At 41.4% G+C, this 23731-nt stretch overlaps 1 protein-coding gene across 7 annotated transcripts in view; it reads left to right on the forward strand.

Moving 5' to 3' along the window:
• kndc1 (kinase non-catalytic C-lobe domain containing 1) overlaps positions 1 to 23731 on the forward strand; it is a 354394-nt gene that overhangs the window by 207300 nt on the left and 123363 nt on the right. For 3 of the 7 annotated variants that reach the window (XM_087998984.1, XM_087998985.1, XM_087998986.1), the window contains one exon: positions 530 to 10378. The exons of the other annotated variants lie outside the window; for them this stretch is intronic. In XM_087998984.1, the coding sequence (XP_087855110.1) occupies positions 530 to 761 (232 nt within the window). In that variant the 3' untranslated portion in view covers positions 762 to 10378. Of the gene's footprint in view, positions 1 to 529; positions 10379 to 23731 lie in introns of those variants that run through there. 7 annotated transcript variants of the gene reach the window in all.

Raw genomic sequence — 23731 nt, forward strand, 5'->3', positions numbered from 1 at the left:
TCCCTCCACCACTCCACGGCCTTGGCTGGGCTTTCTTTTCAAAATTCTGGATTAGTGTGCTGAAAGAGCACAGCAGTTCAGGCAGCATCCGAGGAGCCCTCGGATGCTGCCTGAACTGTTACGCTCTTCCAGCACCACCAATCCAGAATCTGGTTTCCAGCATCTGCAGTCATTGTTTTTACCTTTCTTTTCAAAATGCCAATATCCAATAATTACATGACCTTCCTTCATCCCACTTTGCCTCCTTCTGCAATTTAGAGAGTCTAATACAGCTTGCAAATTGGTGAATCTAGTAAACCTGAACCAATGGCCAAAGGAGCAAATGAGCCTTATTGTCCTCATTCCTTTTAACAGAAATTGTTATCATCTACTGTTACTTCACCCTGTGTTTTGAGTATTCAGATTGCGGTCTGTAATAATAACGGTTCTGCATTAGTTTCTGGTATGAATCGCGCCACTTTATTAAAAAAACAAATTATCATGGATATTAATGCAGTGCTTACTTATAAATTTTTGGATTTCTTTTAAGGAAAATAGCCAAAGTGATCAGTCAAATTCGTGCATTTCAAGAAAAGCACTACATGTTCACTCCTGATCTGGAGCTGCAGGCACATTTGAGGCACCAAATATCTCACTTCAGTGAAGTGGATATCCATGTTCTTGCTGCAGAAAACAAAACTAATTTTTACCAGTTGCCAACTGAAGGGCACTCACGCAAGATACAAGATACACTTCGTAAGGTGAAAGCAACCTTCCAGTAATACGTTAAAACTACATACCTATTCTTCAAAATAAACTTCCATTCTTTTGTTTGGAAGACTAACTGATAGTGTCTTCCTGAATGTTCCAGCAATTTGTATAATTAGTAGAAAGTAAATTTATATTATTAAAAAAAAACAAATATTGCTTTTACAGATTTCTTTTATGTTTCATAAGGGATTTGTAAGAACACATTATAGTACACTTTTATTATCCAGTAAAATTATATCTAATTACAAGCACCAGTACTTTAGAAACTAAATCAGTCTTTATATTTAATACAGAAAAGCAAGTTCCAAACAATTTAAATTTAGCACATAAATGCTTCCCTGATATTATTTTATTTTATAATTTAATCTTGCTCAGGAAATCTCTTAAATATATTCATCAGTGTAGGCACTGATCTTCATTCTATCAAGGTCATGTAGAGCATTAACTTTGGAAAGGACTGGTGTGCAAAGTGTCCTGTCTTTGTACTGTATATTCTATGTGAAGACCATGCATGTATTCTTAATTTCTTTAATCGATCCTTTCTGTACTTTAAGTTCAAAAGTATCAATGGGAGTTTGTTTGGGTAGTGTATGAAATGAATGATAAGCTGCTAAAACATAACTGGAAATCCACAATTTTCTGAGTCATTTAAGGAAGTTGTTGACAAATGTATATTAATTAGTTTGCCAAATGCAATGTTGGAATTTAATCAGGAAGGGAAATTATCTGTTTAAACTGTGTTTTATTTGGAGCCTACAGTTTCATTTGCATGTCAGCTTATAATTTATTTACTACATATGAGAATATATTGAACCTATTTTCTTTGATAATGTACAAATACTTGCTACAACAATTGTCTATTGCATCTTGTATTGCCTTTGCCACATGGTAAAATATTACAAAGTTTTCCTGTATTCTGCACTTCTCCCAGTTTGAAAGGCAACTCGCTGGAAGCTCTCAGGCAGTGCTATTAGACAACCTACTTCTGGGAATGGTTTGGATTCACCATGGATGCAATTACTGACAAAGTAATGAGAAGTGCGCTAGATAGGCAGCAGGGTGTTTAAGGTGGGAAATGGAATTTCAAATAATGATGGATGGATAAAAACTGAAAGAACGACAGATGCTGTAAATCAGAAACAAAAACAGAAGTTGCTGGAAAAGCTCAGCAGGTCTCGGAGCATCTGTGAAGAGAAATCAGAGTTAACATTCTGAGGAAGGGTCACCAGACCTGAAACGTTTACTCTGATTTCTCTTCACAGATGCTGCAGAGAAGATACGTAGGACCAGCAACAAGTGCTCTCCCAAGCCACCCACCATCCTAACTTGGAAATATATCTCGGTAGCTTCATTGTCGCTGTAATAAAATAAAATCATAAGATTGAGGAGCAGAAGTAGGAAGTTCAGCCTCTCAAGTCTGCTTCAGTGAGATGACAGCTGACCTGATTGACCTCTACTCCATTTTTCTGTTCCCTTATTGATTAACAATCTATCTATCTCAGCCTTGACTAAGTGACACAACTCTCTGCAGTAACGAATTCCACGATTCACTACACCCTGAAAAAAGAAATTCCTCCTCCTTTCTGCTTTAAATGTGCAAGACCTTATTCTGAGATTTGGGCCTCTGGTCCTAGACTTTCCCACAAAGAGAAACAACCTTTCTGCACCAAACCTATCAAGCCCCATAAAAATCTTGTATATTTCAACAAGGTTGCCTCTATAGGCCCAATCCTCTCAACATCTCCTCATAAGACAGTCCCTCCATTCCTGGTATCAGTCCAAGTGACCTTCACTAGACTGTCTCCAATGTCAGTATATCAATATGTTAAAACTTTTCATAATATTCCAGCTGTGGTCTGATTATTTCCTTGTATAGTTTTACCCAATGAAATTGAATGCTAGATTTTTATAATCCCAAATCAATCTGTTCGACAGCTTTCTCCAGTCTTTCTCTGTTTAAATAATATTCAGCTCCTCTGTTCTTTCTGCAAAAGACAAAACCTCACACTTTCCCACATCAGATAAAACCTGTATCCCTCTGCAGACTCTGACTCATCCTTAACACTTACCTTCCCCTTTATTTTTGTGCCTTTGCAGATTTATCAATAGCATATTCACTTTCCTCATCCAGGGCATTAGTATATATAGTTAATACTTGTGGCTCCAGTATTACTCCCTATAGAATACCACTAGTTACAGGTTGCCATCCTGAAAATGCCCACTTACCCCAACTCCCTGTCTTCTATTAGTTAGCCAAACCTCAATCCATGCAAATACACTGCCTCCAACACCATGAGTTCTTCCCTCACCAAATAGGCTAATGTCTGGCACCTTATTAAATGCCTTCTGAAATTCCAAATATATTACATCCAGTTATCTATCTTGCTTGTTGCCTCTTCAATTCTGGTAAATTTGTTTGGATATGATTTCCCCCTTTATGCTGACTTTGCTTGAGCTCACCACTACCTTCTAAGGAGCAACTAGGAATAGGTAATAAATGCTGGCCCAACCAATGTCACCCTCATCCCATGATTGAATAGAAAAAAAACTAATGAGAGTTCACACTTCTCCATAACTACACCAGTGTCAGAATAGCAAAGAATTGGATTGACTGTGGATTATTCTAACCCAGGTCAAAAACATGCATGAATAAAGTTAATGTTCACCTAATGCAAGTTTAATGCTATCCCACCAGGTGAGTTGGAGGTGTTGGCTTGTGATTGGTTTCATAAGGCTTCCCACAATGCCAACTGAGGCCCTCAAGTGTGTAATTAATTTCCGCTTAATGATTCATCCAAGTATTTCTATATTAAACCGGTGGTTGCAGCACATTGGTTACACAGAAAGTTATGGGGAAACCTTTTTCAGAAGCACTCAGAGCCTGATTGAAGGAACTAGCATCAGGAATGTCTCTTTCTTCTGACCTCCCTTCTCCCTCCTTCTTTGCTGACTCTCTTCTGCCAACCTCTATCTTGCCCTCACTGATAGAGTCACAGAGTTATAGAGATATACAGCATGGAAATAGACCCTTTAGTCCAACTCATCCATGCCGATCAGATATCCTAACCTAATCTAGTCCCATTTGACAGCACTTGGCCCATTATTCCTCTAAACCCTTCATATTCATATACCAATCCAAATGCCTTTTAAACGTTATAGTTGTACCAGCCTCCACCATTTCTTCTGGCAGCTCATTCCATACATGCACCACCCTCTGCATGAAAAAGTTGCCCCTTAAGTTCCTTTTAAATCTTTTCCATCTCACCTTAAACCTATGCCCTCTAGGTTTGGACTCCCCCACCCCAGGGCAAAGATCTTGTCTATTTACCCTATTGATGCCCTTCATTATTTTAAAAACTTCTATAAAGTCACCCCTCAGCCTCCGATGCTCCCTGGAAAACAGCCCCAGCCGTTTAGCTCAAACCTTCCAATCCTGGCAACCTCCTTGTAAATCTTTTCTGAACCCTTTCCGCTGTGACCTGGGCCCCTTAGCAATTGTGTGCCTTTGGTGATTGCGTTGCCACATTAGTCTCTGCTTGCTGGGTGACACTGATGGCAATGAAGAGCTGCCAGGCTATGATTCGTTGACAGTTCTTGAGGGGCAGGTGGGATTTCCATCATAATGAAGACCCACTGCTAGCCATCCACATTCCTGACCAGCACTTAATATATCCATATATTTTTTATTAATTTTGTTTTACTTGACAGGGTAGATGCCGAGAGGCTGTTACTCCTGCTGGGAGAATCTGTAATCAGAGGGCAACATTGCAGGTTGAGGGGCCACATGTTTGGGACAGGAATGAGAAGATATCTCTGTACTCGAGGTTTTGAGTTTTTGAAATTCTCTGACCCAGGGTCTGTGGATGTTCAATCGTTGAGTATGTTTTAAGGATAAGATAAACTGATTTTTGGATTCTAGAGAGCCACACAATATGGATTTTAGGCAGATGTGGTGTTAGGCTGAATATCACTCATGGTCTTATTGTATGATGGAACAGGCTTGATGAGAGAGATTGCTTGCTGCTTATATTTCATATTCTCTTTGGTGTGTAATATGAACTTGCCTGAGCTGGGCAGCAAATCAAAGCTAAGGTGAAGGGCCTCATTATACATGCTTGACTGAGAGCCTAGACTCCCATTAGTTTGTACACACGGAATACCTTTACTTGATTGAAAAGTTCACAACCTTTTTTTTCTGTGATCTATTTATGTCACTCGTTCAATCATAACTTAAGGAAGATAAAGAGATGTCCGATATGTATAATTTATATTGTTGATATTCTATCAGTCTGTTTGATTGACACTTTTATAGAGAGGTAATAATAGCAGTTGTTTTGGAAGAAACTTACTGTTTTTAAGCAGTTTTCTTTAAAAGGAAGGTGATCAACCAGAACAGACACAACAGTTGAGGCAGACCAGGATGGAGTGGCTCTTGAGGGAGGATTTCAAGCCAGATTGTAAACATGAAGAACTGTGATGTTTAATGAGATGTGATGACGTACCATGTCATTAACATGTAGGGAGAATGAGTGGGACCTGTCTTGATCACAGTTGCTACTTGATGTGCATTGTATGGTATTCAATCACAATTACCCATATAAACCAAATGTTGATTTTAGGGATTTAGAATACAATTATAATTGTTGATTGTATTACCATTCTCACATTGTAAAATTTATTATTGTTTGTTGAAACCAAGAAATCTTGCGGTATTATTCTCTTAATAAGTCCCCGAGATTTCATACTCTTATTTTTCAGTTAGATGAAGTAACTGGGCCCCAGCTAGATTGTAACAAATTGGTGATCTGGTCTGGGATTATAACAGATGAAATGCCAACTCACATCTAAGCAGACCTAACCCTCACTTCCATGCTTGCTGACAAACTTGCATTCCAAAAGGAAAGATTTTATCCCTGTGGGCCATTGGTTGAAAATTCCCAGCAATGAAAAGATCTTTGAGAAAAATTGCTGGGAAAAGGATATCATGGTGCACCAATTGTTTCTTTGCAGCAAGCGAGAGCAAAGAAAGTATAAGCATTAATAGATTCGAGAAACAAATTTCAAAATAAATATTTAAAAAACACACGTAAATCAAACAGTAAATATATGCATGAACATGAAGCTTCATACATTGTGTCACTGATTTTTCACTGATGGTTGGACTTGTTGCAGATACTTATTTGGTACGTTGTCATGGAAAATGGGATCTAGAGCCATTAGGCTAAGTCAGAAGGTCCTGTAGTAGCAGTTTTGTCTTGGAGTAATGAAGGTCATGAATTCAAACTGCACTTCCAAGACTTGGCCACATAATCTTGGTTGATACTCCAGGAGATGAACTGCCAGAAATGCCAACTTGTAGGAGATCTCAAACAGAGGTCCTGGTTGTCCACTCAGGTGGACAAAATGATTTCCATGATATCATTTGAAAAATAGCAGGTTAGCACACAAATGCCCAGGCTAACATTCTTCCTTTAAAAGATCTCTTTAAACAGTTTAGGTCATTAATCTTGTTGCTGTTGTGACATCTGTATGTGTGCAAATTGGCTGCCATGTTTCCCATATTACAAATGATTACCCTTCAAAACTAATTCGTTGACATTAAAAAGTTATGGAATGACCGAAAATCATACATGACATGATATCATTGAAAGGCTTCCTTTCAAAGTTGCTCATTTGCACTATAAGTTGTGAATAAGGAGAGACCATTCTAATACCCCTAAAAGATATGAATATGTACATTCTATTTAAAGTGAAGTGAGGTGATGTTATGATGGCCCTCATTTGTTGAAGATCAAATTGTGGCTGATGCTATCAAAAGTGGGCATTCAGTTTTGCAACATTGCTTTTGAAATGCTAACCTGCTTAAAGAGAAAGCCTGTATTGGTAGTAGTTGAAAGGCATTTGTGCTAACAAATAGTAGAGTACTTTGGCAGAAACTGTTGAAGACAACCAGGAAATTCTTGGTTAAAAATCACACAACACTAGTTTATAGTCCAACAGGTTTATTTGGAAGCACTAGCTTTCGGAGTGCTGCTCCTTCATCAGGTGGTTGTGGAGCTTATATTCCTGGTATTTTGTGATTTTTTTTAATGTTGTACACTCCAGTGTAACACCGGCATCTCCAAATCAGGAAATTCGTGGATTGCACCTTACACTGAGCAGAATGGAATTCCCATATTATTACAAAATGCTACTTAGAATGTAAAATAGAGACATGTTTAAATGTCAGCGAAGTAATTCAAGAAGAAGGAGACCCACATATCGTAACCCATTTGCATGACAACATTGGTCCACAAAACTTTGCTGCACCTCACAATGGAGCAAAGCTTTTAGAGGATTAAGTTCAAGAGACAGGTTGTACAGACCTATGTAGAAAGTGAGGACTGCAGATGCCGGAGATCAGAGTTGAGAGTGTGGTACTGGAAAAGCACAGGAGGTCAGGCAGCATCCGAGGAACAGGAGGATCAACGTTTTGGGGATAAGCCCTTCATCAGGAATTCTCCTGCTCCTTGGATGCTGCCTGACCTGCTGTGCTTTTCCAGCACCACACTCTGTACAGATCTGTGAAACTATAAACCATACTCCAGGGCAGACACAACACTTCTACTGGCATGCATGATGACCAATGCCTTGAAAGTTCTTTGGCTATGGGTCTCTTCACAGATCCCATGGGATAAGGGTAATATCAATTAGCAGTGTATTCATACATTTAGGTGACTGAAGCCTTATTTGAAGGAACAAATGCTCATGGGAATCAGAAACTCAAACCTTAGAGTTGTTTCAAATGACTATAATCCCCAAAATGCCTTCTAGACTTTCTTTCCCCAGCCAAAAAATGCCCCTTGTAGGATTTGCACAAAATTACACAAATGGGATCATCTGGACTAGAAGTTGTAAGTTAATTCCAAGCTACTATGGATGGCTCAGGATATCTTTATTTAATGGCATCCATCAAAGTCCTATTATTTGCTGATACCCTGTGGCTGGCTCTTGGATGATTTGGTTCATGGTCATTCTGCAGTAATTAATGGGGCATATATATGCACCAGGCCTATCACAGAACACATGCTGAAGTAGCTTCCCTGGTGTCTTAGTAAAAATACAAAATACTGGAAACACTCAGGTCAGGTCAGATAACATCTGTGGCAAGAAACAGACAAGTTAATGTTTCAGAATTGGATGAGATCACAGGATTTAAAATTGGAAAAGAACAAAGTGCAAAGAAGCTAGATACACACACCTAAGCAGATTGAGGTCCATTCATGCAGAATATCCAACTTGCGCCCAGCAGAAGGACTGGGAAGAAAATTATTCTTAATAAGTCTTATTGGGGTTAGACAGCAAAGTTGATTTGAAGCCAAAATCAGATCAGGTCTGATTGTGTCAAATGCTACAGCAGGCTCAATGGCTGACTCCTGTAATATGTTTCCTATTTCTAGGACTTTCTGCAGAAATGAGTAACTGTGTGATATATGAGAAATTAGTGTTCTGTGACTGCATAGATCATCAGTTCCTGTCTGTAACAACTAGCCTTGTTACTTTTTCAAAATTAATAAACCAATGCAGGTTTAAAGTGAATTTCAGAGTTGAATTCAAACAGCAAACCAGTTTCACAGAATATTGATGAATATATTATGTTTTGTCAAAAAATGTAACATCATAAAGAATTATGAGTGGTAACACTGGCTCTTCCAGCAGTCTAATTACATGTGTGATAATATAGCATGAAGCCATTTTAACCAGCAACTCTGAGCTGATTTAGCTGATCTCATGTGGAGTAAAGATTTGAGCTTCAATCCACTGCTCATTCCCCCATCACCACCAAAACCCCAGATCTTTGGCTGGCTCTTCAGTAACCCCTCAAAACACTAACTCTAGACATTGTGCAAAGAAAAATTGAACTCAACTGCATTGTCTTGCGTATTTGAATTGACTGCTACTATGCACTGTTTAGCTTATGCACGATGAAAAGTGACACACTTACAGAGAACATTTTCAAGTCCATGATCCATATGTAAGCAACAAGAGTCAATCACACCCGAAGATTGAGAAAAAAAAATTAACTGACAACAAAATTACAATTATTCATTTTTCCATAACTTTTATTTGACCTAACATGGAAGATATTTTTGTTTTCATATTCATTTACTATTTTTTCAGTCCTCATTGCAAGAATGATGCGAGTAGTAATCATATTGATAACACCATTATGACATCAGTAAATATGTTTTGAAGTCTTTTTATTGTAATTATAATAATTGATCAGTGCTCAACTCATTTGTGATTTTTATACACTGGGTTACCCAACAGAAAACTTCAATGTAAGGGGCATTTTTTTTCTAATCAGTGGGAATGGAACAGGAAAGTGATTTAAAAGGAGTGGTTCCATTTACCTTCACAGGTTTTTATGGTAGGTAGAAAACTCCTGCTGGACTTCAATTGAATACTTAATGATATGGGAAAATTGAAATCCTGTAGTATACTTCAGAGCCCAATGGAATTTTAACTGTCTATAAGCGAGACACCTGCCACAGTTGCTATTCCAGGTAAACCAGACAAGAAGCCAGAAAGGCCTAGTGAAGCAAGTAACCTGAAGAAATGCTCTTCCAAGTGCCAAAAGAAAAGTCCAAGACTCTTGCATCATGGGTTCCCTCTCCTAGCAACCAACAATTGCAAAGTTCTCTGTGCACCAGTAATCTCCATTCTGAGTTTGTTGTGATTAACCTTCTTCAGACGCTGATGGACTGTCTCTGACCTGACTAATTTTAGTCCCTGTCTGCTAGCTAGCTAATACTTTCCAGAAGTAGACTGGATAGATTTAATTGAGGGGTGGAAATAAAAATCTTCTCAGCTTCCAACATACTCATATGATAAATTGTTATCTACTTGTAGGAGAAAGTGAGGACTGCAGATGCTGGAGATCAGAGCTGAAAATGTGTTGCTGGAAAAGCGCAGCAGGCCAGGCAGCATCCAAGGAGCAGGAGAATCGATGTTTCGGGCATGAGCCCTTCTTCAGGAAGGGCTCATGCCCGAAACGTCGATTCTCCTCCTTGGATGCTGCCTGACCTGCTGCGCTTTTCCAGCAACACATTTTCAGCTGTTATCTACTTGTCACCAAGAACTAAAATTCATCCTTTCTTAGTCTCCAGCTTTGTACAGTACTTGAGCTTAGAAACAAGGGTAATACTAAGTGGTTCTCTACAATGATAATATATCCCTTTGGAATCACCAGTCACACTTTGTATTTGAATTATGTACTTAAGATGCATGGCAAAAATGTACTTTATCAAAATCAAATAAATTCTAATGGCCACTGTATACTGAGTAGTTGTTACATTTGGAAATGCATAAGAAATAAAATGTATTAATTTTTGTATTGTATTAACAATAAAGTGTATTGTCAAAACAATATATTTGAAATTATGCAGACACCTCAGAAGCTCTAGTAAAAAATATACCTAATAGGCTATGACTCAACATTAAAGAATGACACTGCCAGGTTTTACATAAATCCTTAAATAAACAAATGACAGAAAATAAAATACTGTGCAAACAACAGCTTGAACTGTAGATAATATGGACTGGCTATTTCAAAATTGAAACTGAAATAAAAGAAAAAAATTGTGGAGGTAGCATATGAACTTTGTTGTTGACATGTTTACTAGTGTGTCTATTATTATTGTCTGACATTACCAGGGATTGATGGCACCTCTCAGGCAGACAACATTGGCAATATGATGGGATTTTGGTTTTCATGAAGGGTTCCTTGATATAGAGAGTCATAGGACAGGGGGCCTGTCAGCCAGGAGCAATTTGAATTGACATTTTGAGCATAAGCCTTTCATGGTGGGGTGGATGGTGAGGACCGGGGGTATATATCCTGTGTTCGGCACACCACTCATGCCCTCCACCTCCTCCATGACTTTCATTTCCCCAGCCCCCATGGTCTCATCTTCACATGTACCTGTCCATCTGCCATGATGAAGACCTCCAAGCCCTCCATTTTTTCTTCTCATGCAGACCCAACCAGTGCCCTTCCACTGACACTCTCATTCGATTAGCTAAATTGGTCCTCACCCTCAACAATTTCTCCTTAGAATCCTCCCACTTCTGCCAGACCAAAGGTGTATCCCTGGGCACCCGCATGGACCTGCGTCTTCATTGGTACGTAGAACAATGCATCTTCCGCAGCTACGCCGGCACCATTTTCCACCTTTTACACCGCTACATTAATGACTGTATGGGCGCCAGCTCTTGCTCCCACGAGGAGGTTGAACAGTTCATCAACTTCAGTAACACCTTCCACCCCGACCACAAGTTTACCTGGACCATCCCGGATACCTCCCTCCCTTTCCTGGAACTCTCCATCTCCATTTCTGGCGACCAACTCCACATGGACATCCACTACAAACATGGGAGGTGTCCCAAACATCGAACAGAACCCTCCGGTCCTCACTTTCCACTCCACCAAACTCCAGATACCTTGCATCATCCTCTGCCATTTCTGCCACCTACAACCAAACCCCACCACCAGGGATATATTTACCTCCCTACCCCTATCTGTGTTCCAGAGAGACCATTCCCTCTGCTACTGTCCATGTTAGGTCCATGCCCCCCACCAGCCCATACCCTACTTCCAGCACCTTTCCCTGCCACCACAAGAAGTGCAAAATCTGCACCCTCACCTCCGTCCAAAGCCCCAAAAGGTCTTTCCACATCCAACAGAGATTCACCTGTACTTCCACACACATCATCTGTGTGCAACTGTGTCTGTTGCTCGTGATGTGGTCTCTTAGACAATAGACAATAGGTGCAGGAGTAGGCCATTCAGCCCTTCGAGCCTGCACTGACATTCAATACGATCATGGCTGATCAGTCTTAATCAGTATTCTCTTCCTGCCTTATCTCCATAACCCTTGATTCCACTATCCTTGAGAGCTCTATCCAACTCTTTCTTAAATGAATCCAGAGACTGGGCCCCCACTGCCCTCTGGGGCAGAGCATTCCACACAGCCACCACTCTCTGGGTGAAGAAGTTTCTCCTCATCTCTGTCCCAAATGGTCTACTCCGTATTTTTAAGCTGTGTCCTCTGGTTCGGCACTCACCCATCAGCGGAAACATGTTTCCTGCTGCCAGAGTGTCCAATCCTTTCATAATCTTATATGTCTCAATCATATCCCCTCTCAGTCTTCTAAACTCAAGGGTATACAAGCCCAGTCGCTTCAGTCTTTCAGTGTAAGGTAATCCCGCCATTCCAGGAATTGACCCCGTGAACCTACGCTGCACTCCCTCATTAGCCAGAATGTCTTTCCTCAAATCTGGAGACCAGAACTGCACACAGTACTCCAGGTGTGGTCTCACCAGGGCCCTGTACAGCTGCAGAAGCACCTCTTTGCTTCTATACTCAATTCCTCTTGTTATGAAGGCCAGCATGCTATTAGCCTTCTTCACTACCTGCTGTACCTGCATGCTCGCCTTCATTGACTGGTGTACAAGAACACCCAGATCTCTTTGTACTGTCCCTTTACCTAAATTGATTCCATTTAGGTAGTAATCTGCCTTCCTGTTCTTGCCACCAAAGTGGATAACCATACATTTATCCACATTAAACTGCATCTGCCATGCATCTGCCCACTCACCTAACTTGTCCAGGTCATCCTGTAATCTCCTAACATCCTCATCACATTTCACCCTGCCACCCAGCTTTGTATCATCAGCAAATTTGCTAATGTTATTGCTGATACCATCTTCTATATCATTAACATATATTGTAAAAAGCTGCGGTCCCAGCACGGATCTCTGCGGTACCCCACTGGTCACTGCCTGCCATTCCGAAATTGAGCCGTTTATCACTACCCTTTGTTTCCTATCAGCCAACCAATTTCCAATCCAATCTAGTACTTTGCCCCCAATACCATGCGCCCTAATTTTACTCACTAACCTCCTGTGTGGGACTTTATCAAAAGCTTTCTGAAAGTCTATGTACACTACATCTACTGGATCTCCCTCGTCCATCTTCAGAGTTACATCCTCAAAAAAGTCAAGAAGATTAGTCAAGCATGATTTCCCCTTCATAAATCCATGCTGACTCTGTCCTATCCTGTTACTACTATCCAGATGTGCCGTAATTTCATCCTTTATAATAGACTCCAGCATCTTTCCCACCACTGAGGTCAGATTAACTGGTCTATAATTTCCTGCTTTCTCTCTCCCACCTTTCTTAAAAAGTGGTATAACATTAACCACCCTCCAATCCTCAGGAATCGACCCCGAATCTATCGAACTCTGGAAAGTAATCACCAACGCATCCACGATTTCCCGAGCCACCTCCTTCAGTACCCTGGGATGTAGACCATCAGGCCCTGGAGACTTATCAACCTTCAGACCTAACAGTCTCTCCAACATCAAATCCTGGCAAATATAAATTCCCTTAAGTTCAGGTCCTTCAGCCACTGTTACCTCAGTGAGATTGCTTGTGTCTTCACCAGTGAACACAGATCTGAAGTACCCTTTTAATTCTTCTGCCATTTCTTTGTTCCCCGTAATATATTCCCCTGTTTCTGTCTTCAAGGGCCCAATTTTAGTCCTAACCATCTTTTTTGCCTTGCACATACTTAAAAAAGCTTTTACTATCCTCCTTTATATTATTGGCCAGTTTACCTTCGTACCTCATTTTTCCTCTGCATATTTCCTTCTTAGTAATCCTCTGTTGCTCTTTAAAAGCTTCCCACTCCTCAGTTTTCCCACTTATCTTTGCTATGTTATACTTTTTCTCTTCTACACTGGGGAGACAGAACGCCAACTTGTGGAATGTTTCAGACAGCATCTCTGGGGCACACCCACCAACCAACCCCACCACCCTCTGGCTGAACATTTCAACTCCCCCTCCCACTCCACCAAGGACATGCAAGTCTGGGCCTCCTCCATTGTCAAACTGTTACCATCCGACACCTGGAGGAAGAATGTCTCATCTTCTGTCCAACCGCACGGGATCAATGTGAATTTCATCAGTTTCCTCACTTCCCCTCTGCCCATCTTATCCCAGATCCAACCTTCCAACTCACCACCTCCTCTTGACCTGTCCTACCTGTCTTTCCTTCCCATCTATCCGCTCTACCCTCCTCTCTGACCTATCACCTTCACCCCCACCTTCATCTACCCATTGCACTCCCAGCTATCTTGCCCCCAGCCCCACCCCCCTCCCATTTATCTCCCAGCCCCCTTGGGCCACAAGTCTCATTGCTGATGAAGGGCTTACACTTGAAACGTCAATTTTCCTGCTCCTTGGATGCTGCCTGACCTGCTGTGCTTTTCCAGTACCACATGCTTGGACTCTGATTTCCAGCATCTGCAGTCCTCACTTTCTCCTCGCCAGGACCAACCTGCCTCACAAATTCAAATCATTCATGTATCGCTGGACATCGGATTGCATCTGCGAAAATTAACAAACAGTGAAATTCACAACTGATCTTGGAGGAACTGGGTGAGGTTCACAGCACAGAATCAGATGTGTTAATTGTTTAAGTGGCCTACAGAAAGTCTGCGGTAGTGAGTAGAGTGGGTTCTTTCTTGATTAGATGTTTTTGAGATATCTCTCTTGATTAACCTTAAAATATAAGCCCTAACTATTAATCTAACCTGGGGCATTGTTTTATAGAGGAATAAGACGGTGTTATTTTCTGGGTCTGTAGATTATGAAGGAGCAAATATGGCCTTTAGTAGAGTGATATGTGCTTCTTGTCAGATGTGGGAGTTTAAAGAGAGTTTAAGGATTACTGCGGACTATATCTGCAATAAATGCTGTTGGTTGCGAATCTTATCAGATTGAATGGATCGTTGGAGAGACAGTTAGAAGCAATGAGGAATTTGCAACAGCAACATTATGTGATGGATGGAAGTTATAGAAAGGGGAGATACAGTCACATATATGGAAAGGTAAGAGAGGTAGGCACCTAGTGCAGGTATGTTCTGTGGCTATTCCCATTTCAAACAAGTTTTCTGTTTTGGAAAATGTAGGGGGTGATGGATTTTCAGGGGAACGTAGCACGAGCAGACAAGTTTCTGGTATTGAGACTGGCTGTAATGCAATGAGGGGTACGTCAGATTCCAAGAGATCAATTGTGTGAGGAGATTCTCTAGTCCAAGGTACAGACAGATGTTTCTGTGGCCAGCAGCGAAAAATCAGAACGGTGTGTTGCTTCCCTTGTGCCAGGATCAAGGACGTCTCAGAGAGGTTGCAGAATGTTCTCGAGAGGGAGAGGGGGCAAGAGGGCAAGGGCAAGAGGTCGTTGTCAACATTGGAACCAACGACATAGAAAAGGTTGAGATTCTGAAGGGTGATTAGAGAGAGTTAGGCAAGAATTTAAAAAGGAGGTCCTCGAGAGTAGTAATATCTGGACTACTTTCGGTGCTATGAGCTAGTGAGGGCAGGAATAGGTGGATGGAGCATATGAATGTGTAGCTGAGGAGCTGGTGTATGGGAGAAGGATTCACATTTTTGGATCATTGGAATATCTTTTGGGGTAGAAGTGACCTGCACAATAAGGACGGATTGCACCTAAATTGGAAGGGACTAATATACTGGCAGGGAGATTTGCTAGAGCTGCTCAGGAGGATTTAAACTAGTAAGGTGGGTGGGACCCATGGAGGTAGTGAGGAAAGAGATCAATCTGAGACTGGTATAGTTGAGAACAGAAGCGAGTCTACAGTCAGGCAGGCAGGGACAAGGTAGGACTAATAAACTGCATTTATTTCAATGCAAGGGGCCTAACAGGGAAGGCAGATGAACTCAGGGCATGGTTAGGAACATGGGACTGGAATATCATAGCAATTACGGAAACATGGCTCAGGGATGGGCAGGACTGGCAGCATAATGTTCCAGGATACAAATGCTACAGGAAGAATAGAAAGAGAGGCAAGAGAAGAGGGGGACGGGCGTTTTTGATAATGGATAGCATTACAGCTGTGCTGAGGGAGGATATTCCTCAAAATACATCCAGGTACATTATTTGGGTGGAACTGAGAAATAAAAAACGAATGATCACCTTATTGGGATTGTATTATAGACTGCCTAATAGTCAGAGGGAAATTGAGAAACAAACTTGTAAGGAGATCTTAGCTATCTGTCAGAATAAAAGGGTGGTTATGGTAGGGGATTTTAACTTTCCAAACATAGACTGGGACTGCCATACTGTTAAGTGTTTAGATGGAGAAGAATTTGTTAAGTGTGTACAAGACAATTTTCTGATTCAGTATGTGGATGTACCTACTAGAGAAGGTGCAAAACGTGGCCTACTGTTGAGAAATAAGGCAGGTTAGACGTCACAGAATACGGGGGAATTAGCCATTGGGATACAGAACTGGCTCAGAGGTCGAAGACAGTGAGAGGTGATGTGGGGTTGTTTTTCAGACTGGAGGCCTGTGACCAGTGGAGTTCCACAAGGATCGGTGCTGGGCCCTCTACTTTTCGTCATTTACATAAATGATTTGGATGTGAGCATAAGAGGTCCAGTTAGTAAGTTTGCAGATGACACCAAAATTGGAGGTGTAGTGGACAGCAACAAGGTTACTTCAGATTACAACAGGACCTTGATCAGATGGGCCAATGGACTGAGAAGTGGCAGATGGAGTTTAATTCAGATAAATGCGAGGTGCTGCATTTTGGAAGAGCAAATCTTAACAGGACTTATGCATTTAATGGCAAGGTCCGAGGGAGTGTTGCTGAACAAAGAGACCTTGGAGTGCAGGTTCATAGCTCCTTGAAAGTGGAGTCGCAGGTGGCTAGGATAGTGAAGAAGGTGTTTGGTATGCTTTCCTTTATTGGTCAGAGTATTGAGTATAAGAGTTGGGAGGTCATGTTGCGGCTGTACAGGACATTGGTTAGGCCACTGTTGGAATATTGCGTGCAATTCTGGTCTGCTTCCTATTGGAAAGATGTTGTGAAACTTGAAATGGTTTAGAAAAGATTTACAAGGATGTTGCCCGGGTTGGAGGATTTGAGCTATAGGGAGAGGCTGAACAGGCTGGGGCTGTTTTCCCTGGAGCGTCAGAGGTTGAGCGATGACATTATAGAGGTTTACAAAATCATAAGGGGCATGGATAGGATAAATAGACAAAGTGTTTTCCCTGGGGTGGGGGAGTCCAGAACTAGAGGGCATAGGTTTAGGTTGAGAGGGGAAAGATATGAAAGAGACCTAAGGGACAACTTTTTTTCATACAGAGGGTGGTACGTGTATGGAACAAGCTGCCAGAGGAAGTGGTGGAGGCTGGTACAATTGCAACATTTAAAAGGCATTTGGATGGTTATATGAACAGGAAGAGTTTGGAGGGATATGAGCCGGGTGCTGGCAGGTGGGACTAGATTGGGTTGGGATATCTGGTCGGCATGGACAGGTTGGACTGAATGGTCTGTTTCCATGCTGTACATCTCTATGACTCTATGACTATTATTTGAAACAGGTTGTTATGCACCTATTAATATGGATTGTTCAGCAAGATTATTCACAATTACAGAATGACATCTAACAGTAGACTCCTTGTTTTGGGCTTTGCAAACTCAGGCTGATTGAATACCAGTCTGTACTCTGCCTATTACCAACAACTGAAGGAACATCTGATTTTCACAGGAAAACAATGAGTGTTAAAGCCAATATGTCTGTCGTTGCGCTGGTACTGAAATTCATTCATGATATTGCTGAATTATGTAATGGGTAGAACATATTTTTGAACTGATAGTACATTTGTGGAAAACATCACTGAAGTAACCGTTGCATTGTAGCAGCATGAAATGGCTTGCTTTGTCTGTTAGTACATGGATACAAAGGGAACTATTTCTGCAAGATAGCACCTGTTTTAAATTACCATGGAACCTGAGAACCTTGGAGTTCCCCACTGCTTTGGTCAAAACACTGCCATGGAATTAGTGTTGAGTTAACAACCAATCAATTCCGTTTCTCCTGCAGGATATGCGTTATGATCATTTGTAATTTGCCATTCGCATATTTGCCTTGATGAGTGCAATTTGAAACGTTTCAGCAATATTCAAGTTCTGTCCCATCACACAGCGAGTAAGATACTCCAGTTTAACGAACTGTCCTTAAAAGCGGACACTTCCTATAATATAGACTGATAATTTTTATACAGAAGAAAGTTACATATTATTCATGAGCAAAGAGCTTTCAAGCCAATGCAGTACCCTTACAACTAGTCACCATCTTAATGCAGAAAATTCAGTCACCAATTTGGGTGCTGTAAGCTCATCCAAACAGCAATGTTGTTTTGAAACGATACTAACAGTCAGTCCACAAGGGAGAACTCAAAAGCAACATTTTATGAATTCTTAAAATATAAAGTAAAAACAGAAAAGGCTGGAAATTTTGAACAGATCTGGTAGCTTCTATGCTGAGAGAAATATAATTGAACTGCCAAGTTATGAACGTTCATCACAATCATACTGTCATTAATACAGGCACGGTTGGGCGACTTACAAACTTTTCGCTGTATTTTTTATGTAGTCACGTGACAATAAATCCCTATTCTCAAAAATGTCCATTCTATTCTATCAGGGTTAACTCCCATCGTCTTCAAAAAACGTAATGTTTTTTGAAATTCATTATAGAAGACAGACAAGAATTTGGTTTTACATTTTACAAACGAGGGAAGAAGAAATATTTTGAAACTCTGATGCTCAAAACTTCACGGGCTGGGGATGAGTCGCTGGGAGATAGATTGCTGTGAATACTCAACGATTTCATTATCGTTGGATCCTACGAATGGTGGAGGGGAGATTAGCTATCCCTCAAGTCTGTTGTCACCCAACAGTTCCGGTGACATTGTTACACAGCATGGGCTGTCCAATGACAACTACGCGCAATTCCTCTCGATTCGATTAATGTTTCCTCTTGAGGGAACTCCACCGTCTCCACCTCCTTCTGTTACCACGGTGAGACCCTGCTGCTGTGTCCCGCCCTGCAGCTACAAAAGGGAACGGTTAACAGGGGGCGGGGGGGAATGCTGAACGCAGAAGTTAACTGATAGTCAATCAAGGCCCTCTGATATTTTAAATGGCAATTCATTGCCCAAATGCAGTGCTAAGCGGGACCAGGGAGATCAAAGTTCTCCCATTAGGTCATGAGCGGGAGTCTTTTGAAGATCAAGCACTAATTTGCGCGATCCTTTGTTGCAGACTGGAAACTGATTAGCAGCCGCTAAAACCCAGAGAGTTCAGAAACAATCAATAGTGAGAATACATAAATTAGGGAGCACTTCCTAAAATAAACTCACTTCTACAAGGAAATATATTGATTTGTCACCTTACGATTCTTTCATTCTGAGGCTATCGTTGCAAAATGCTGCGGATGCTCGGAATTTGAAATGAAAAAAAAAGTTAGTAACACTCAGCAGACAGGCACCACCTGTGGAGTGAGGGAACAGAGAAGTCATAATGGACTCGGAAATGTCAACTCGGTCCTGCTGAGTTTCTCCAGCACTTTCCACCTTTATTTGTTGTCCTGTGTACCGACTGAAATTCAAGCAATTACTGACATACGTCATTTTGGGGGGGATTAACCCATTTATTTTAAGACGTTCCACAATTACATGATGTTTCGAGCTTTTTAAGGTATTATTTCAACATTGAGCTTTTACAAGTGCCGCGTCTCTTTTTACCTTTTATGTTAATATTAATGAAGTGGTTCAGAGTGCCATTAGTTTGGAATGATTGCCGGGGGTCACACCCAAATGGTTTGCTTTCGGCATTAACACTTCTGTGGGAGATCAACAGCTCTATTTCAGGCGATTAGCTTTCTTGGGTGGGAAGTGCTGGGACTGTTCATGTTAAGACCGCTGGCGCCGTGCTCCTGGAGCGAGTTATAAATGTGCTTTTACCAGCAGTTTACACGGGCGGAAAGGAAAATGTAAAACACTTCGGTGTAACACTGGAAACACACATTCAGGCACGTTGGCAACGGCGCAGGCTCGAAGGTGACCCCTGATGGTCTTCCGTGTCGGCTATATAAAAAACCAAACAGTGCATGAAACTACTCCGCCCATCGTTCCCGAATAGACGCTGTTATAAAAGAGTTTGTCCATGGGTGCTGGGGATAAAATAAGCACTACCGCAGTTAGGTGGTAGTGTAGGGTAAAGGAAAAAAAAAGAGTTTGTGCAGTTACCCCTCCCCCTTTACAATTTGTTTCTGTTTGCGCGACCATTCCTGCTACAAACATGTCTCACTTTTAATATGATTTGGAAGTGCCTGATGAAGGAGCAGCGCTCCGAAATCTAATGCTTCCAAATAAACCTGTTGGACTATAACCTGATGTTGTGTGATTTTTAATTTTGTCACTTTTGGTATGCATCACATAATTAAAATTAATTTAAATTGCTTTCGTAGGTTATTTGAAAGAACTGAAGAGTAATCAATTCCTTAAAAGGTTTGAGAAATAATACTCTAAGGAGCAAAGGTCCTACGAAAAATTCTGTTCAAGTTGTGTTGAAAATATACATTTTATTGTAGTTAATGTACATCATCCATCCTTTGTAAACAGGGATGTTATAGATAGTCATTCCGATGATACAAGTCTCTTATACAACTTTTCATTAATAATTCTTGCCTTTATATTATTGTCTGGATCACATTGTTATCGGACATTTGGAAACGTTGTTTAGTGATGATTAGATTCCCTGCAGTGTGGAAACAGGCCCTTCGGCCCAACAAGTCCACACCGACCCTCCGAAGAGCAATCCACCCAGACCCATTCCCCTACATTTACCCCTGTACCTAACACTACAGACAATCTACAGACAACCTGCACATCTTTGGACTGTGGGAGGAAACCGGTGCACCAGGAAGAAACCCCCACAGACACAGGGAGAATGTGCAAACTCCACACAGTCAGTTGCCTGAGGCGGGACTTGAACCTGGGACCGTGAGGCAGCAGTGCTAACCACTGAGCCACGTGCTGTCCCTGATATAGCGTAACAAGTGCCGAGAATATGACAGGTAGAGATTATTTTGAAACAAATAATTTTATGTTTAGGAAGTTATGTGACCTGTTCATTTCGGAAAGGAACAGGAGGTAGTGGCTATGTGCTGTGTAGACCCTGTGCTCAGACCGTCCGTCCAGCGAACGCTGAAGATTCTACCTCCGCCGTTTACACTCAATCGGTGAGCAGTTTCCTAGAATGACTCCGAGGCACCCATCTGACTGAGGTGTTTACGAGTACCTCTGTTCTCACCCTGGGAACTGCTTCATTGCCTTTTGATCAGCTGCAATTTGCGGGGAAAGCTGAGTCATTCAAAGGGTGCCGACTGGGCGGTAAAATGTGATTCATTAAAAAGATGAAATTAAATGTTTTGAAAGAGTACTAATTTTTAGATTACATTACATTACATTACAGTGTGGAAACAGGCCCTTCGGCCCAACAAGTCCACACCGACCCGCCGAAGCGAAACCCACCCACACCCCCACATTTACCCCTTACCTAATACTACTGGCAATTTAGCGTGGCCAATTCACCTGACCCTGCACATCTTTTGGACTGTGGGAGGAAACCGGAGCACCCGGAGGAAACCCACGCAGACACGGGGAGAACGTGCAAACTCCACACAGTCAGTCGCCTGAGGCGGGAATTGAACCCGGGTCTCTGGCGCTGTGAGGCAGCAGTGCTAACCACTGTGCCACCGTGCAGACAGGGTTCTGTCTATTGTTGTAATGTAACATGAAGCTTTTAATGCTCATGATCCAACACAGTTCATCCTAATGGTGTTCGAACCTCTCCTACGCCTGCATATTCCATTTCATTCACTGCTTTTGCCCGAAACGTCGATTTCGCTGCTCCTCGGATGCTGCCTGAACTGCTGTGCTCTTCCAGCACCACTAATCCAGAATCGTTCTGTTCAATGCCTCACCATAAACAGACTGATTCTCCTGTCCCTTCTGGCTTCTTTGCTGAAAGTGGTAACTCCTGCAAGGCTCGGATTCCCTAAACTCTTTACTTTAGGGTGATCTACAGAGAGTGAAGCAGGAAACTATGGCAACCCAACAAGTTTCTGTGCAGTCAGCCAGCGGTTGATTTTGGGATGGTGCCAAGGGACATAATCTGTTCCCCTCCACCTTTAATTTCTGTCCAACCATTACAAAAAATATGTGAAGAATTTGCTCACTACTAGGAAGGTCAACGTTTGTTGCTCATCTCTCCATTGAGAAGGTGATGGTGGTGAACAACTTTCTTGAATGGCTGCAGTCTCAGCAGTGAACATATTCCCACAGTGCAGTCAGTAGGGAGTTCCACGATTTTGACCAACACCAGTATTGGATAACAATATAGTTCACTGCCACCTGATGAAGGAGCGACGCTCCGAAAGCTAGTGCTTCCAATTAAACCTGTTGGACTTTAACCTGGTGTTGTGTGATTTTTAACTTTGTACACTCCATTCCAACACCAGCATCTCCAAATATAGTTCAAGTTAGGATAGTCTATGACTTGAAGGTAAAGGTCATACATGTGTTGCCTTTGTCCCTCACAGTGGCAGAGGTTGTAGGTTTGGGAGATGCAGCCCAAGAAACATTGGTGAGTTATTGGAGTGCAATTTCTATGTCATCTACACTATTAATGGATAGACTGAGAGAAAGCGGTGGAACAAACAAAAACAGAATCGAAACTGAAAAAACCACAGAAGCTGCAAATCAGAAACAAAAACAGAAATTGCTTAAGAAACTCAGCATGTCTGGCAGCATCTGTGGAGAGAAAGCCGAGTTCAATGATCCTTCTTCAGATGCAACTTCTCATTTTCACCAGCTCCAGTTTTCCTTTTCTGTAGAAGTATCATTGGACTTGTAGTGTTAACTCTTGCCTTCTCTCCAAAGATAATGCCAGACCTGGGAAAGTGGAGAGTATTCTATCCTTGAAGATAGTGGTGAAGAGAAATTCCACTTTTATCAGGGTAGTGGGGCTGCATACCATTTTGAATTATGGTCTGTGGCTCTGTTGTCATAAATTGCATGACAAGCAAATGTTTACAAGTCTCTTCATCTGATGAGCCTGATTTATTGTTTTCCATCTGTGGCAATCTTTCCATCCTTCACTATGCCACTGAAGCACACACCACTGATTGTTCTCCAACTGGTAGTGAAACTGCCTTTGTTGAAACTCCTTGCACATTTCCTGATTACTCTCGCAAATCTTCTTTGTATTGCACTATCATCCATTAGCACATTATAAACAACTTCATTCCTACACTTCAATGATTCTTTCAATTCACTCTTTTGAGGCTCTGCTTTGCATATGTCATTATACCTTCATTTACGTGAGGATAGCAAACAATGAATGTTTTGTTTGGTATTGTCACTGTAGTTAAGTAATTCGTGGGAACATTAAACCAAGCCATATTGCATATTGGACAAAACGTCCTCTGATAAGGCAACCTAAATCAAATATTTCTAGCAGCTTAGCAACAATGACATTTACATCTGTGGACAGTTAATATTGGTTTCTGAGTGCCTGCAAAGTGTGACAGATGCACCTGTGAACTAAAACCCTACTATGATCCAGTGCCTTCAGGAGGAGAAAATGTCAAAACAGAATCACACAGCACAGAAGATATTTAGTCAAGTTGTTCAATTCTACTACCCACCATTTCCTCTTGGCCTGCCTGCTTCTAATTCACTCATTAAAAGTGAATCTGCTTCTGCTGTGAATTCCAGATCATTACTTTCTGTATTTAAAAACAAATCTCAAACCTTTCTTGTTATTTTTCTAATTATCTTGATTAAACCTGTGTCTTCCAGTCACTATTTATTCATGATGTTTTCCCTCTTTAAATTCTGACCCTGCTCCACACCTCCAAAAAGTGAAATATTGCACATTCTGCCAGACCTTGGCATTGCTTAACTCACTTCTTGATTCAAGCATTTTTCATTTTAACTTTGGGTTCTTTCAGAGTCTATCCATCTTGTTAGGGGCCCTCATGTTAAATTCTC

The sequence above is a fragment of the Chiloscyllium plagiosum genome, unplaced genomic scaffold (assembly GCF_037043375.1).
Source record: "Chiloscyllium plagiosum isolate Xiang-an unplaced genomic scaffold, Cpla_swu_hap1 HiC_scaffold_22, whole genome shotgun sequence".
In the NCBI taxonomy this organism is placed as follows: domain Eukaryota; kingdom Metazoa; phylum Chordata; class Chondrichthyes; order Orectolobiformes; family Hemiscylliidae; genus Chiloscyllium; species Chiloscyllium plagiosum.